We start from the raw sequence: 16,508 nt of genomic DNA, 5'->3' as shown, positions 1-16,508 counted from the left end.
TGCTTCATGAAGTACACTAGACGTTCATAGGTCTTGTACTGTGGGCTTAGTGAACAGCTCTACCACGCAAGGTGTCGCAGGAACGTGGCAGGAATTTTATAGAGATGTCGTAAACCTGCTCTATAATTGGTGACCAATCCTCAATCCATTCTATTCCGTTCGTAAGGTCTAATCTGTAAACAGAAGGAGCCCTATGCCATCTTCTATGCGGCCGTATACGCATTAATTCATGATCATTTCTATCCCCGTCGCCAGCGCTCTTGCATTATACAATAATCAATAGTGCGACGCATGTGGCCCCATTGTCCCTAACCCACTGTCTGCGTGGTCCAGTGCAGAAGTGAGGGCGTGCAACTGCTTGCGAAGAAAAGCAATCACGCGGGCTCGCATACCACTCAGCATCAGGTCGCTCGTCGAGGTCGGCTCGTCAGCGTCGACTGCGTCGGCCGGCGATTGTCCCGCGTGGCCAGCAAGGTCTCCGATGACGAGCTGTAGTTCTCGAAGCATCCCCAAAAGGACGTGACGAATGAGGACCGTCTCGACCTCCCTGTCCAAACGGTGATTGCCAATGAAGAAATCCCGTCTTCGAGTCTCGGCCCTGCTGCCCACACTGGTCAGTAGGGCGGCTCTGGGGCTGTCCGCGGTCGGTTTGCCGTGACTGTAGCTGTATATATCGACGATGCGCCAGTACCAAGCAGTAATCCCGGAGCAGATGGCGGTAACGAGGAGAAGCACCTGCGGGCTTCGGTAGCACGAACAGTTCAATATGGACCGGACCGTCCGCAAGGCGGACTGGTTCATGGAGAGGATAGCGTCCGCCGCACGCGATTGCTGAGGCTGACGATCGTTTGCACCACCCTGGTCGCTTGTGGCCACCTGTAGGATGCAGGAGCTTGAGCCGGCATGCATGGAGCCGAGGACTCCTGTGGCGAGACTGATGCAGCGCCCTTGCGGGTTTTGGCAAAGGCGATCCTCGGTTTCTTTGGGACAAGTCGCTTCGGCAGCAGGTATAGGGTTCGGTGAGACGCCCGTATCCTCCGTGCGCATGCTCGGGGCAGACTCGTCGGACAGACTGTCTGTGCACAAGGGCGTATGCATTTGCCATTTAGGCGAGAGTCCTTTGCTCTCCAGACTGGAAAAGTCATACGAATTGAAATCGACCTGCGATAGGTTGAGGAGGTTGAGGACTGATGAATGAGGGGCCACGGTTGGGGGTTCCAGGAACGCACCCGGTAAAGAAAGACACTCTCCGGCATACTGGAGTTCTGGTTCGGCTGGGAGCTCCATGACGAGGTGAAGCTTTGGCGATGGTGCTGGAACAGGTAGTGTCGCTAGGCGAGATCCTGGAATTGAGGCATGGACGAGCTGAGACGGCCGGCAGCGAGACACGTTATGAAGTATGTGCAGTGCATCAACCATCCGTGTACGCCACGCGAACTGTTGGATCCCGCTGAACTGACCTGAATTTGTCCAGTCCCCTATCGAACACTTTCACATTCCTGCCTAGATCGCAGGGTCCATGAGCGTCTGGTGTGTATTTTTAGAAGCGCCTCTGCAGAGCTACTCCTAGACTTCTTTCTGAGCCGTGCTTTGCACAATCCAACCACTACTGATGGGACTAAGACGTGGACGCCTCGTGGTCTTCTCGCCAGGTTTATTAGATATCTGACGTGGGCCCTTGATACGAACACGTTTACCGTGCCTCGCATGCATGCATCCCTCTGGTTGGTTGTTACTTTTAGCGTCAAACCACTAGCACGAAGTCCAGCGCACGCCCCAGCGGCGGTGCGGGCCCCCAATGAGATTTGGGGTCCAAATGCGCTTAAAGTCTCAAGTGAGATCTGGAGTCTGAAGCTTGTCCATCCCCCTCTCCAGTCTCAAGACGGGATCCAGGAACCAGAGTACAGACTTTTGCTTTTTGTATGGTCATAATAGCTCATGGATTGAGAATACTGTCCGAACAAACATTCCATGGCATTCATTTGTTCAGCAACAACGGTGACAGCTGCACGACTGGTTCTTCCGTAACGTGTCCTGTAGCCAGGCCGCCAACAGTGATTGGCCCGTGGTAATTGGACCGGGAGAATGATGCCCAGCTAGCACTCCCGTGTCTAGGAATGCATGACGAACACGAGGTTACATCAAGTATCGAGTACCTGGCGCAAGCCATGCTGGCCGGCAGTAAAAAGCCCCGTAGGCGCCCCGGTGCAAAGTAAATGGTACTTTAGATGGCGGCAGTGCATCTACTTCGTGCTGCTCGCTGCCTTGGTGCTCGCCTAGGCTAACCCGTGCCTTCAAGTTTTCTTCAGCTCTTTACCCTCGTTAGAACCTCCGCAGGAGCCAGAGAAACGTCAAACGTCCGGGCGTGGACGTTGATTGGCCCCCACCAAGCTGCAGCTGGAGGGGTTGCGGCTGAATCGTCGAGGGCCTCGCGGGCCAAGGAACCTGATACTGCGCACTGCAGTTGAGTTGGGGGCCGCGTAGAAAGCGGTTATGTCTTGTTGATGATAAGACGTCGATCTGCAGGGCAGCTGAGGCTGAGGCTGACGGGCCATGAAATTGTCCATTAAGATTGGTATTATTATACATAACCGATCTGTCCCAGGGGCTTGGCTGATGATTCTACAATCTACATAGCAGCATCAGGAGCTAGATACCACCCAGTCGACATGGAGGCCTACAAGACCCAACCGCCAGTTCGAAAGCTAAAAGACTCGTGTGATGTCTGTTCCGCGTCCAAGCTGCGATGTGACAAGCAGAAACCGACCTGTGCACGGTGCGCAAACCTCAACCGCCCCTGCACATACAGCCCAGCTCGTCGGGGTGGTCGACCGCATCGTGTCCGGAGGGAGAGAAGCCAGAGTCAGAGTCAGAGCCAAAGCCAGGACCAAAGTCCCCGGCAATGTTTTGGGATGCCTATTGCAAATACAAGCAGCAGCTCCTTCGCGGAGCTTACCAGAATCCCTGGCCAGACCGACAGCAAGATGAGCTGCAACAATGGCTGTTTTCTCAGCACTCAAATGACAGCCAATCCTTATAGCCAGGATAGCCAGCCATCGACACGATCTGCCGGAATGTCGCCGTCCCCGTGTAAGAATCTGATGAACACAAGGGTCGCGGCGGAGACCGCCGAGACCGACATGGACTGCACCAGGGTTGCTCTGTCAATTGTTGAGCAGTTGGAGAGGAGCAAGGAGCAACGGCCCAGGTCCGCCGCTTCCACCTACACGCATGGCGGCTTGACAGCGACCGAGGCGTGCCAGCGGCTGTTGACCATCCTCATGTGTCCCTGTTCCGAGCAGGCGGAAGTGGCGCTCCTGGTGGCATCAGGGTGCATTTCGCTAATGGACGTGGTTCATCGCTCTGCCAGTTGTTCCAGTAAACCGCTAGGCCACGACAGGTCGGCGTCGTCTAGCGGTAGCCCGTCCATTTCCTCTGAACAAGATCCACTCATGTGGTCATGGTCACAACCGCAGTCATTTTCGCGCAGCTGCAGCTTGGCCAGCGACAGCCAGAGTCAGGTTGGGGATCTCTCCAAGATTGCCAAGGTCATTGTGCAGTTTACAGAGAGGTACTGCCAGGGCGCAAAGGGCGCGCTGGGGGCGCGCTGGGAGCATACCACTTGGGTTGTCGGGCCAGTGGCGGCGTTGCTTCGGTGCAGGTTACAATCTGCCACTCATGGAGTGGTAAGACGGTTGGTCTTTTGAGTCTTGTATCTATAGTAATTTGCGAAACTTAGAGAGCATGGCGAGAACATAGAGAATGCCCTAATAACACTGAATAGTTGCAGCTGAGTCTAGGGCGCACTGGGTAACCAGATGTGAGCCCCTGTCTAGATGAGCACTCATCTCTTGGACAAGTTATTTATTCTAATCTGGGTCGATCACTCTAAATTCGCTTTGTTGCGGAACGGACGGTTTTAAAAATTTCTTTTAGATTGATATATCACTTTTTATTTTCTATTTTACAAGTATTTATAAAATAAAGAATAAAAAATTAGTTAGGATAAAGTCGTGGCAAGTACTCTGTTTTCGAATTCGATCCATTCTTGGTTTTTTCTTTTTCTCTAACATATCTAAAAGCTAGCACTAGGCCAGCACTCCAGTGTGTAAAAATTGCATATTCCTGCCCGAGCAAAGCGCCGGGCACCGTCCCTTGCACCTGGAATGGCGACTTCCATACAAGACCGGCAGCCTAGTTGGTGCCTGGCAAAGGCTGGCCAGCCATAAATCGAGGGAATCCCTGGAAGCCGATCCTGAGCTCCCCAGTTCCGGGCGGGCCACCGACAATCTCCTTTGTACGCGCCTTGAGCTCATCGACGTCCCATGCGGCGAAGACGATCTTATTCCTGAGGAACTCGGCTTCGGGGGAGGCAGTCCAGACCAGGAAGTCGGCGGGAAGGGAGACTGCGAGAGAATTAGTGACTTGGACGCAAACACGGTCAGTTCGACTTACTGTCATCGTAGGCGTAGGGCAGTTTAATCTTCTCTTCCAGCTTGGCCGACATGGCCGTCTCGAGGAATCCGGGATGCACATTGTGAAGACGCACATGCGGGTTCTCGGCGGCAAACGCCTCTAGGATCTTGACGGCGGCCATCTTGCTGCTTACGTAGGCGCCCATTCCGGGGAACGGCGGGAAGAGGATGCCAGCCGTGGTGAGATTGATGAACGTGACTGGCTTGTCCTCGTTGGCACTGACGGTCCTGTTTGCCAGGACGACCGCCTGGGCCGTCGCCAGCGTGCCGACCACGGTCGTCTTGTAGCCGTCGAGAAACGTAGCAGGGTCCGCTTCCAGCAAGGGAACGACGGGGGCGAGGCTGCCGGCGCAGTGGACGAGGATGTCGATGCCGCCAAACTCAGCAACGGCCTTGTCCATGGCATTGCGGACGCTGGACGCATCGCACAGCTCCGCCTCGTGGGTTTGGACCATCGTCTCTGCGTAACTGGCGCGAACGATCGCAGCGGTTTCGGCCAGAGCGTCGGCGCGACGGCCCAGGAGGATGAGGGCTCGGGGGCCTGATGCAGCAAATGATGAGGCTGTGGCCCGGCCGATGCCACCGGAGGCGCCTGTGATCAGCACCACCTTGCCGGCCGTGGAGAGGGCCGGCTGAGAGGGATTGATGGCAGGGTAGGTGGTGGAGTGGGTGACCTTGGTGTACGAGGGGGGTGTTGCCATTGTGTCAGGTGGTTGGTCGTAGTGTGTGGAAATGGAGTGACTGCGTGAGAGTGAGGGGGAATGAACGGTTGAATGATTGAAAGACTGCAACAGCAGAGGAAGAGGGATGTATTCATATGCTGGGACGAGCAACTAGCAGCCAGAGATCGGCGCGTCCTCTTCTTTGCCCTATTGGCCCGAGGTGGGGGCGCCTGCAGCTAAACCCCTCCAGCTTCAGATTCAGCTACCTCCTCTGGACGCGGGGCTTACGGACGCCCGATGGCCGACAACCGCTAGGAGCAGTTGAGCCAATCAAGGCACGCCTGGGGAGGGCTTGTTGGTGTGGATGAGTGGGTGGTGTGGATGGTTGTTGGTGATACATCGGAATCAGCCATGCAATTGCATCGGCATCGGCATTGGCTGCCTCGGACTCCGTACTTTGTACGGAGTGGATCAGACTGTTCAGTCAATAATACATCCAGACCTAGCGGTAAGATTAGAGAACAGGGGCGGCTGCGGTGGGGGCTGCGGACTGATCTCACGGGCCTGGCCGCGAAGGAGCCCTAGAGGCTGGAGATCTCTACCGTATCGGGGCCACTCCGCAAAAACCGCCCCAGGATGAGCCGCAGGACGCTGGCCTTCTGGCGACGAGATTATGGTGCTCCCTGGTCGGATCCCGAGGACTGCTGCCACTAGGCAGAGGCTGAGGTAGGCAGAGTGGCGCCCCCACGGCGAAGATCTGCTAGTCGAAGCTTTTACGTTGTCCGCACGTACTCTTCAGCTATTTTTGGCATGGGGCTTAGATGGCTTCAGTATACGAGCCGCGAGAACCCAACGCACACGCGCACCGACAGTATTTTGTTCAGACATGCCTGGCTGGATCCGACAGCTTGCTTCCAACCTCAGGAGTCTCGGGCGCAGGCAGATATGTATATAAAGAGATCCTCGTGAGGGTTGGTGTCACAGACGTCACAGATTAGAAGGTAGTTAACCACGAACCGCTTTGTCTATCAGCCAGTGCCATGTATAGGTCTATTCTGCATCTCCTCGCAGTAGCGCTACCGGCCGCTGCTCTTGTCACATATGATCCGTGCAGACTCGTCGAGTCCAAGATCCCAGGGCGCATCTCATACCCCGGCTCAACCACATACAATGCTTCCGTCTCGTCCTACTACGACGACCAGGAGCGCTCCCTGAGGCCTGGCTGCATCTTCAGGCCGACCAATACCTCAGAAGTATCCCAGTTCGTCAAGCTGATGACTGCGGACAAACGCAAGCCCCAGTTCGCCGTGCGCGGTGGTGGACACACCCTGTGGACGGGCGCCGCCAACATTGGGCCGGGCATCACCGTCGACATGCGCCTCATGGACCAACTCGAGTTGAGCGAGGATAAGAAGATCGCCCGCATTGGAGGGGGCGCCGTCTGGGACCACATTTACCCGCAGCTGGTCCCGCACGACTTGACGGTGATGGGAGGCCGCATCCCCGGGATCGGAGTGGGAGGCTTCGCCACGGGAGGTCAGTATACGCCTGGAATTGAAGGCTGCTCTATGAGAGCCGCAAAGCTGACTTGTCATCAGGCGGAATTACCTTCTCATCCCGTGAGCACGGTTTCAGCTGCGACAACATCTACGGCTACGAGGTCGTTCTCGGCAATGGCCAAGTCATCTATGCCGACAAACGCTCCCACCCGGACCTTTGGCTGGCCTTGAAAGGTGGCTCCAACAATTTTGGCATCATTACCCGCTTTGACGTGGCGACTATTCCTCAGGGCAAAATGTGGTACAACCATCTGCATTACAACTATACAGACTCCGCGCTGCAGGCCCACGCTGAAGCCTTCAGCGATTTTATGAAGCCCGAGAATCACGACGGCGCCGCCATGATGGGAGTCTTCCTGGACTATCTAGACGGGAACTTCCTGCTTCACGATGCCCTGTGGTATACAAGAGAGGTCGAGAACCCGGCGGTTTACGACGCCTTCACCGAGATCCCGAACTTGGGGGGCGTGGCGGAGCTCAACACGATCGACAACGTGGTGGACAAGTTTGGAGACGATATCCCAGCCCAGGTGGGACGGTAAGCACTCTACCATTGCCTCTGCCAGTTCATCCTGCACGAATCTAACTGCTTCTCCGCCTAGCGCTTTCCAACTCACCTTTTCCTTCCACAACCCGGATCCGACGGTCTACATGGAGCTGTTCAAGATTTGGGAGACGGGCCTGAGCAAAATCGCAAATGTCGAAGGCCTCTTTATCGAGTTCTTGACCCAGCCACATCCTGTCACCAACGGCACCAACTTGTTCGGCCTGACGCCCGGGAGGACCGACGACGTCATGGTCGACATGACTGCCGCATACGCAAACCAGGCAGACGATCGCCTCGTCCAGTCCGTCATCACGGACATTGTGGACGAGCAACGCGCCCTCTTGAAGCGGACTGGACATCTGATGGACTTTATCTACCTCAACTACGCCGACATCTCGCAGGACGTGCTCCAGAGCTGGGGCGCAGATAACGTGGCCAAGCTCAGGGCTGCCAGCGACAAGTACGATCCCAAGGGTGTCTTTCAGAAACAGGTTCCTGGTGGTTTCAAAATCCCAAAGTAGCTGCCTCCTTGGTATGGAGAGCAGGACGGGCGTGCTTTATCTTTCAGTGCTGAGTGAAAGCTTAGAGTTGTATATTACTGAGGTGCTGGTTTATACTATTAGAAGTTTCCTTGCTATATCTGTTAGATATACTTATCACATCAATGAATTCACTCGTCATAGTAGTGTGAAGCCCGCAGGAGCTTGTACACGAAGTATCCTGTCCTGGTAAATCTTCGAGCCATGTCGGGCTTTATTATGGCTGGCTTTATGCCGCACATTGTTTGCGGTTTTGTGGGTTTCATTTCTCTTCAGTCAGGGGATACGATAACCCGTTTACCCGGATGTGGAGGTACCAGGTGAGAGCAGTTGGTATACTCAACCTGTATTGGCCGGCATTCAATAAAAATACTCTGACTTCGACCATTGCGCAATCATATGGTACTGGAATGAGATTGGCGGCCATACACATAGGCCCCCAGATTACCCAGAAACCCAATTCGGACGGACAACTTCCTCCAGTGCTCTCCAGTCATGATTTGGGTGTCGGGCTACTCCAGTATCTGCTAAAGAACTGTAAGGCAGCCTCAGTAGCTTTGGGTTCCTGAAATATTCTCCCTTCTGGATCACTCATATGCAGGAGAATGTTATAGAGATTAGTAATATACGTAAAATTCCTCGTAATATACTTTAAACAGGCGAAGGAGTATCAGTGAGTCTGTGGAAGATCCAGTAATAGAGTCTGCACTTGAGGAACCTGATTTGTCTAAGCAAACACACCGTGATTCAAGAAAAGTTCAAATGTGTTAAAATTATTAGATAGATAGGAGATATAGTTGATTTCTGCAGTAATGTTAAGAATGTCTTCATTCAACCAAATATCATACCTTTCATCTTGTTAGCGAGGAATCCCAGCCAACCACTCACGTAAATTGCATAAATTATGAAAATCACATGTATATTGATATTTGCCCTGAACTAGGTCTAATGGGCCGAATGGGCCGGCCGATGGGCTCTGCCCAGGTCTATTCCCAACAGAACCTCACCTATATAGTAGCTATATTAGTTAATACACACCCTTCTCACCCAAGCAGGAGGCCAGCAAGGAGCGCTAATGGCGCAGTTATAGCAGCAGTAGCTATCCTTAGCTGTACTGCACCAGACCCATCCACGGCCGTAGAACTGCAGTGATACATACTCTGCGTCTCCCACTTAACATCCGTGATGTTGGCTACAATAGGCTCGAAAAACCGGTCAAGAGCCGCGCAGTCAAGAGGTAGGTCTGACTCTATCCGGACTACGACGAATCCTTCTATATTTGGAAGGGAAAGTCTGATATATTACAATCCATGTCGTCAGTAGTGAAACAAATCCAGGAAAAGAGATTGTGTCTATAGGTAAATGTGTGAAATATAGAGGAGCTTACTGTTCAATGGCACCAAAAAAGCCCAGGAACTGCGGCCAGCTCTCGAGAGGCAAGCTAATATTGAGAGGGGTAGTAGACTTTATGGTGATCCTTGACTCGGTGTTGCGCAATGATGGCATGTCAATCCTAGGCAGGAGCCGTTAGCTCCTCATTCGTATTTTAAGTTGATTGTTACAGACCGTGCAATTGCACCATCAATCTCAAGTTTTAACCCCACAGAACTCAGCGCAGGAAAACTGAGTGACGCTGGTGACTCAGGTAGAGTAAGCATTGCACAGTCACTCACGGTCTCCAGCTTGGGCGCTGAGATACTGGCTGTTTTCCCACTGACAACAAACCTATCGACTTTTTCCAGGGATGCCAGGGAGATGTTGAGAGGATGGTTGGTGGTATTGTTCCCATGATCAATGTCTAAAAGTCCGGTTACGTTTCTTAGCCCTGGCACCTCGATCCTAGATACACATCAGCATAAACACATCATTCCTTCTTGCTGTCTAGGTAGTTACCAACCCGACGACGTACCTCGAATAATTCCCTTTAAAAACCAAATAATCCACGTCTCTCAGAGCTGGAAAATGCGCCTCGCTCTCCTCAGGCACCTGCATCACCCAAACGCCCTTCGCGATTTCCAGCTTTGGCGCCGAGACATTCACCAAGCCAGCTGAGAACATTAAATCAAGACTGTTGATATACTTCAGATCTGGCAATGAGACTTGTGTCACCTGCACCTGCCGATTTGCGATCGATTCTTGCTCCCAGAACACGGCCTTGAGGGAGCCCGTGATGTTTTGGACGTTGCGCAGGACGAAAGGACCCGTATATGTCTTGTTGAGCCTGAGATCGCCGACGATGGTGGTGCAGTCGCGCCCGATTATGTCGAGATGTTCTTGGGCGGAAATTACGAGGGGACCTTCGCATGTCTGATTCTGGGCCTGGGAGACTGTGGGACGTTAACGTTAACGTTGACTTGACGAAAATGAAACTGTAGTTTAGCGGGCAGTCATACGGACAGGAAGGGAAACAGCTGCAAAAGCCGCACCCAGTCTGATGAACTTCCTGATCTGCATTATGCCCTGTAGGGCTGTTACACACATTGGCTTCGATTTTTTTGGGGAGCGGAAGGCGGAGAATTAAGGAAACGGAGGAGGATCCAGGGGCAGGGCGCAATCTCGCCTAAAGCATTAGTTCCTTAGGTATTCCAAGACCATGAGCTCTTACTGGGTTTGCCGAGGGGCAGTCATTCCTTGTTGGGAGCTATACAAATTGAACAGGGCACCCTAGCGGCTGGGCATTCGCTTCAGGAGGTAACCCAAGACTTTTCTGTGTGGAACCTGACTTCAAACGTTCATGCTTTTGATATGGTAAGACACTGCTTTTGATATGGTGAGACACAACTTTAAGAACCTTGTTGGCCGTTCTGCTTGCATGTTATATAGCAGAGACACTCCGGGTTGAAGTTGAGCATCAACTGGTTGTTATTAGTGGGCGATTACATTCTAATTCCCTCTCGATGTATAATCCTCTATGCTTTACGATCATCAGAGTGGTAGGGAAGATCCCGCAGTGTGATGTATGCTAGTACAAGAAAAGCAGAGCGTATATTGGAGATTATCCCCAGATCTAGCAGTGCTTTCTGACATATCCATGCTTCGTTGAAGAGCGACTACTCTATAGATCTGATACATTGTTCATCCAATCGCTTGAGAGACAGGGTAAAGATCAGAGCAAATATGTATCCTCAGCGGCCACAAGGTCTAATAGTGCCTTGACAGTTCCCAGTTTCATCGAGATTGACTAATTACAGACATATCCGGTGTGGCCCTGTCTACATACTATCTGCAGTGTACAAAAAGACAACACATATAAGCGAGATGCTGTTTATTCCCTTTACGTTTGTGTGCATGGTGGACTAGATGGGCATAGTGCAAGAAACGCAAAACTACTTTCTTTATGAAAACACACTGCAAAACAAGGACATGTAGCGGAGCAAGCTGACATTGACCTACAGTGTTGGGGTTTCCAGGACCCGTCCAAAGACCACAAAGCTCTCTCTGACCACGGCAACGACAATTAGTGCGTGCGACAAGCAGGTCCCCCAAAATGTCCTAATGGGTGACTGTTTAACATAGGGTGCCCATTTGAGCACATCCTCTGCATTGGCCGGGTACTGCGGCTTGACTCTCAACTTCATCATCTAGTCCGTCACAATGTTGATAAGGATGGCAGCCAGAAGATATTATTTAATTACAGAATTACCCACTGTTCAAGGCATTGCGCGTAGATCAATACGAAGGAGTATTCTGTTTCACAGGTACCATTTTGGGTCGGTCAGGACTTTCGACCCCAAATCTAACACAGCAACATTCTAGGTTTTTCCAGCATGCCTTAACCTAATTTGAAACCTTATAGGTAATAAAATAGGTTCATAATGAATCAAATAACGTCTACTGTAAGCGAGCGGGCTACCTCACGTGTTTGATTGCAGTCAAAAGCTCACCTAATCCAACCACCCACCGTGCCTCCAAAAGCGCGTTGGCAAGTAATATGCTAGTAGGCTTATCCTATGTGGACACATTTGAAAATACTACAGTAGGTTTAAATGAGCAATGTATATCTCCCTCACGTGGGCCTTCGTGACTATTCCAGCGAAGAGGCTTTACCGGTTCCAAAACCTAACAGCCTATACACCTCTACGCTTATTAGCAACCCCATGGAGTGCTGTGGAACACTGGCGAAAACCTACTTGAAATACCCTTTGACGAATACCCTTTGACGGATTATATGTGCGGCCTGCGTCAAAGAGCATTCTGATATGGCATGGTGCAGTGGAGGCTGGTCATTCTCTGGGTCTGATGCCTGAAGCATCAAAGACACTGTACCTCGACAGGACCCCGACCAGTGACCACCGGAGCTGCTAGATACCTACAGAATCAAGTTATGCCGGTGCAATTAAATGATGTTTCGGAGAATGTGGTGTAGCAGGCACGTCAGGCGAACGACGGCCAAACTAGCCGATCAGAGACATTAACAGAATGTCTTGAAATTCTCTACGAAGTGCTTGAACTTAGTCGCTTCAAGCATCCGATAGGCCACCTGCAACATTAGTCTCACCAAAGAAGGACTGACAGAAAATACGGCTACTCGAGACTGTATTCGAAATAACAAAAAAATGAAGAGAAACATACAACAGCTGGGATTCGCATGTGGTCACCCACCATACTACTAACCAGCCGGCGTGTGGCTTAAGTACGGCTGAGCGGACGGGAAGCCCTGTTTTCCACACCCTATGGTCGTATGTGATATGATAGTCATACCTGCTGTACACATAGGACGTATGCATAGAGAGTGAGGCTGCTTTACGGTTGCGTGGCCCAGGTGAGATTAGGGTGAGTGCACAATAGACAGGGTGAGATTCTCACTGCCGGCTCACTTGCCTCACTTGCCTCGCGCAACCTGCCCAGCTAGTATGCGATCATATATAGGGACCGATTGACACCACCATGAGCTTGACAATTACTCACCCCGACCCCAGAGCGAGCCCAAAACGGGTTCATCGTGGTTTGGAGATGAGTTTATCCGTTGCTTCACGAACAACAACCAGGTCAAATATGTGATAGGCGACTGTTTACATAATGGCTTACAGGGCTAAACACCCTGTAGCCAGGTAAATGGCCATCAAAATATGTTGTGGAATATGCTCAAAGGGGAAAGGGCAGAAGGAAACTGTATCAACTACACGAACATAGTCTACTAAGGGTCGGACGCCATATAACGATTGACTACAGTCGTTCTCGGAATCGCCTTCACCAATAAACATATGACAGTTCTTACTCTGCCCCACTACCAAGACCTTAGCACAAGTATTTTATTGAGTCACAGCACTGAGATGGTGGCCTTTGTACCTTTCCTCCTGTACGGCACTGCAACCGTCAGCCCTGAACGCTCCGAGTAATGCCAGTCATTGCCTGGTGACTCATCCACCGGCTTCATACAGTATCATTCTCCTTCATGTGTTTATCTTTGATTTCTGAAAGATCAAGCCACAAGATATTTCACAATGTATATGAAGTTCCTCTAATTTTCTTGTTGCAAAGCCAAGTTGCTCGTACATTTCGTAATTACCCCTCCTCCAGGCGGCTAATGCAGATATCTGGTTGGCGAGGATCATGTCACGAGACTGGCCGTGAGGCTGAAGGTAATCAATACTTCGAGATACCGAGAGGCTTGTTGCTTTTGCCTTTACTTCACCAGCAGCTGTCTATCCAACCAATATACCAAGACTGACTGATTCTTTGTTTGAAACTGTTAAATTTATCACTATCGACTTGCGCAGATGCGCCCATCCAGTCGAGACGAATTTGCGATCGCGATCATCTGCGCGCTGCCCCTCGAAGCAGAGGCAGTCGAAGACCTTTTCGACGAGACTTACGACAGGTTAGGCGAATACTACAGGAAACAGCCAGGCGATGACAATGCGTACGTTAACGGGAGGGTTGGAAACCATTATGTGGTCGTGTGCTATATGCCTGGGGTGGGGAAGGGGAGCGCAGCCAGCGTGGCCTCGAGCTTGAAAACCAGCTACAAAAGGATTGAAGTGGCTCTGGTTGTTGGAATCTGTGGAGGGGCACCATACCCGTCATCTGGCAGAGAGATATTTCTAGGGGATGTCATAATCAGTGACTCAGTGATTCAATACGACTTCGGCAGGCAGTATCCTGGCGGCTTCAAAAGAAAACTGGGGTGAAGGACACGCTTGGAAGACCGAACCGGGCAATCCGTGCAATACTGGCAAACCTCCAGGCAAGGCGTTCCCGCAACAGCCTTCAAGAGAAGCTGTCACGGCATTTACAAACTCTTCAAGAATCGCAGCCTGATTGGCACCGCCCAACTTCTCTTGATGACGTCCTCTTCGAAGCCTCGTATCAATACAAGCACTACGGTATCACTTCAGCTACGTGCCTTTGTCTTGATGGCATGTCTGAGGATATCTGTAAGGTAGCTGTCAACTCAACCTGTACTCGTCTAGGTTATGATCTGGGCAAGACATGTCGACATCAGTCCAGCATAGAGAATAATAGCCCCAGGGTCCACATTGGGACGGTTGCATCCGCTGATACCGTGATGAAATCCAGCGAGCACCGTGATCGTCTGGTCAAGTCAGAGGGTGTTATTGGCTTCGAGATGGAGGGTGCAGGCGTGTGGGACAACATATCATGCATTATCATTAAAGGGGTATGTGACTATGCTGATAGCCACAAGAATAAAGCATGGCAATCATATGCCGCTGCAACTGGGGCCGCGGCCGCCAAAGCTTTCTTGGAGTATTGGGAGTCTACTGCTCGAGAAGGTTAGCACATCAATATGAGACAAGTACCTGCATGCTAAATGCTCACTCTGTTTAGAAGTCGACAAATTTCACATTCCGCTGGACCTTTCAGCGGTTCCCGCGATTGAAGAGTTTATCGGACGAGAGGATGAGCTCAACCATCTACGGGACTATTTAAAACCAGGAAGTTCGCACACACGAAGGGTCGCTGTGCTCCATGGTCTTGGTGGAATAGGGAAAACGCAGTTGGCAATCCACTTTGCACGAAAACATCAAAATGACTTCACGGCAATCTTTTGGCTGAGCGGCAAAGATAAATCTGCATTAATACTATCATTAAGCTCTTTCCTCCCCCAGATACAAGGACAGCCCGTGAACAATGGAGGAAAGGATGAAGAAGAAGCAGAACAAAGAGCTGGTCAAGTCCTCCAGTGGCTATCCGCGCCAGGCAACAACAGATGGCTGATTATCTTCGATAATGTCGACCAATATGCCCCACTCCCTGACAGCAGCATTTGTGGATATGATATCTGCGAATTCTTCCCCAAAGTTGACCACGGATCTATTATAATCACTTCTCGAGCCCAGGGGGTTGTTGAAGTGGGGAAACCATTCCCAATTGGGAAACTTATACAGAAAGATGCGACGCGGCTATTATTACAGAGCAGCGGCTTCTTGACCCAAGAAGTTACGCAGGTTGAAATTGAACAAGGTATGATATTCAATAAGCTTTTTGAACCAAAGTTAACTAGTTGTAGATATCCTCTCCCTTGTGAACCAGCTAGATGGGCTCTCCCTGGCCATTGTGCTTGCTGGAGCCTTCATGCGCGAAACTGGCACTGGTATTAGGGATTATCTACAATTTTACAGAAATTCGTGGCCTGCTTTACAGTCTCAAGTTGTCCCTACGCGTCACTATCAACAAGGGAACATACTCGAGACGTGGATGATCACATATCAGGAAATCCAAAAACGCGATCCCACTGCTGCAACACTGCTGCTCTTGCTCGGCTGCTTTGATAACCGAGATGTTTGGTACGAATTAATTCAGAGCGGGCGGAACTGCTCCTACACACCACCTTGGTTTAATATAGCAGTGTCAAACAAACTAGCTTTCATGGCAAAGATCAAGATGCTGATAGCGTTTTCCCTTGTTGAACCCAAACAACATGAGGGAAGCTACACTATACATCCTGTGGTGCGGGACTGGTGTTCGTATATTGCTGCTTCGGAAAAACGCACAGTTCAGCTACATGAATTGGCACTGGTCTGTGTTGGATGCATGGTTCCACGTCATTCTAATAGAGACTATGCAAGGCTTCAGCAGCGGCTGCTTCCACATGCAAATTATCTGATACGAAGGGAGAGAAACAATTGGCCAGATGATAAGATTGCCGTTCTGAGAGCCTTCCATGGCTTAGGGAATCTGTACGCGAATCAAGGCAAGCTAAAGGAGGCGGAGGAGATGTATCAGCGAGCACTGGCAGGCAGAGAGAGGACACTGGGTCCTGATCACACACTCACTTTGGATACAGTTAACAATCTTGGCAATCTCTACTCTGATCAGGGAAAGCTGAAGGCGGCAGAGGAGATGTATCAGCGAGCACTAGCGGGCAGAGAGAAGGCGCTGGGTCCTGATCACACATCAACTCTGGAAACAGTCAACAACCTTGGTCTTCTCTACTCGGATCAGGGCAATCTGAGGAAGGCAGAGGAGATGTATCAGCGAGCACTGGCAGGCTTTGAGAAGGCACTGGGTCCTGATCACACATCCACTCTGGACACAGTCCACAATCTTGGGATTCTCTACAAGAAGCAGGGCAATCTGAGGAAGCCAGAGGAGATGTATCAGCGAGCACTGGCAGGTTATGAGAAGGGACCAGGCCAGACATCCACCTTGAATACAGTCCACAATCTGGGGATTCTCTACAAGAAGCAGGACAAGCTGAAGGAGGCAGAGCAAATGTATCAGCGAGCATTGGCAGGCTATGAGAAGGCATTGGGTCCTGATCA

At 51.2% G+C, this 16,508-nt stretch overlaps 6 protein-coding genes across 6 annotated transcripts in view; 3 read left to right on the top strand and 3 right to left on the bottom strand.

Moving 5' to 3' along the window:
* Positions 1 to 276: 276 nt before the first annotated feature.
* Positions 277 to 1,287, bottom strand: BDW70DRAFT_169205 (uncharacterized protein; the record flags this gene model as incomplete). Its single annotated transcript, XM_073742630.1, has 1 exon — positions 277 to 1,287. One exon carries the CDS (start codon positions 1,285 to 1,287, stop codon positions 277 to 279), a length of 1,011 nt encoding a protein of 336 aa, XP_073594498.1.
* Positions 1,288 to 2,669: 1,382 nt separating this feature from the next.
* BDW70DRAFT_169204 (Zn(II)2Cys6 transcription factor domain-containing protein) lies at positions 2,670 to 3,840 on the top strand (the record flags this gene model as incomplete). Its single annotated transcript, XM_073742629.1, has 2 exons — positions 2,670 to 3,591; positions 3,785 to 3,840. 2 exons carry the CDS (start codon positions 2,670 to 2,672, stop codon positions 3,838 to 3,840), a joined length of 978 nt encoding a protein of 325 aa, XP_073594497.1.
* Positions 3,841 to 4,011: 171 nt separating this feature from the next.
* Positions 4,012 to 5,243, bottom strand: BDW70DRAFT_139323 (SDR family NAD(P)-dependent oxidoreductase). The gene is made up of 2 exons (XM_073737370.1): positions 4,456 to 5,243; positions 4,012 to 4,406 (listed from the first exon to the last, which is right to left on the bottom strand). Exons 1-2 carry the CDS (start codon positions 5,174 to 5,176, stop codon positions 4,195 to 4,197), a joined length of 933 nt encoding a protein of 310 aa, XP_073594496.1. The 5' UTR covers positions 5,177 to 5,243; the 3' UTR covers positions 4,012 to 4,194.
* Positions 5,244 to 6,177: 934 nt separating this feature from the next.
* On the top strand, positions 6,178 to 7,888 carry BDW70DRAFT_169202 (FAD-binding oxidoreductase; the record flags this gene model as incomplete). The annotated part of the gene is made up of 3 exons (XM_073742628.1): positions 6,178 to 6,673; positions 6,736 to 7,234; positions 7,299 to 7,888. 3 exons carry the CDS (start codon positions 6,178 to 6,180, stop codon positions 7,762 to 7,764), a joined length of 1,461 nt encoding a protein of 486 aa, XP_073594495.1. The 3' UTR covers positions 7,765 to 7,888.
* Positions 7,889 to 8,724: 836 nt separating this feature from the next.
* On the bottom strand, positions 8,725 to 10,322 carry BDW70DRAFT_139320 (uncharacterized protein). The gene is made up of 5 exons (XM_073737369.1): positions 10,176 to 10,322; positions 9,692 to 10,109; positions 9,349 to 9,621; positions 9,170 to 9,295; positions 8,725 to 9,075 (listed from the first exon to the last, which is right to left on the bottom strand). The coding sequence occupies exons 1-5, from the start codon at positions 10,234 to 10,236 to the stop codon at positions 8,826 to 8,828; spliced, it is 1,128 nt and encodes a 375-aa protein (XP_073594494.1). The 5' UTR covers positions 10,237 to 10,322; the 3' UTR covers positions 8,725 to 8,825.
* A 3,180-nt stretch (positions 10,323 to 13,502) lies between these two features.
* The window catches only part of BDW70DRAFT_161387 (uncharacterized protein), a gene marked incomplete at both ends in the record, with an annotated part of 4,029 nt that continues 1,023 nt past the window's right edge, over positions 13,503 to 16,508 (top strand). The window contains 4 exons of the mRNA XM_073740969.1: positions 13,503 to 13,645; positions 14,254 to 14,516; positions 14,572 to 15,207; positions 15,254 to 16,498. Coding sequence (XP_073594493.1) covers positions 13,503 to 13,645; positions 14,254 to 14,516; positions 14,572 to 15,207; positions 15,254 to 16,498 — 2,287 coding nt within the window. The remainder of the gene's footprint in view (positions 13,646 to 14,253; positions 14,517 to 14,571; positions 15,208 to 15,253; positions 16,499 to 16,508) is intronic.

The sequence above is a fragment of the Aspergillus foveolatus genome, assembly GCF_047715535.1.
Source record: "Aspergillus foveolatus strain CBS 279.81 unplaced genomic scaffold BDW70scaffold_36, whole genome shotgun sequence".
NCBI classification, from domain to species: domain Eukaryota; kingdom Fungi; phylum Ascomycota; class Eurotiomycetes; order Eurotiales; family Aspergillaceae; genus Aspergillus; species Aspergillus foveolatus.
Note: the sequence above shows the minus strand (reverse complement) of the source record. Positions and strands in the feature narration are given on the sequence as shown.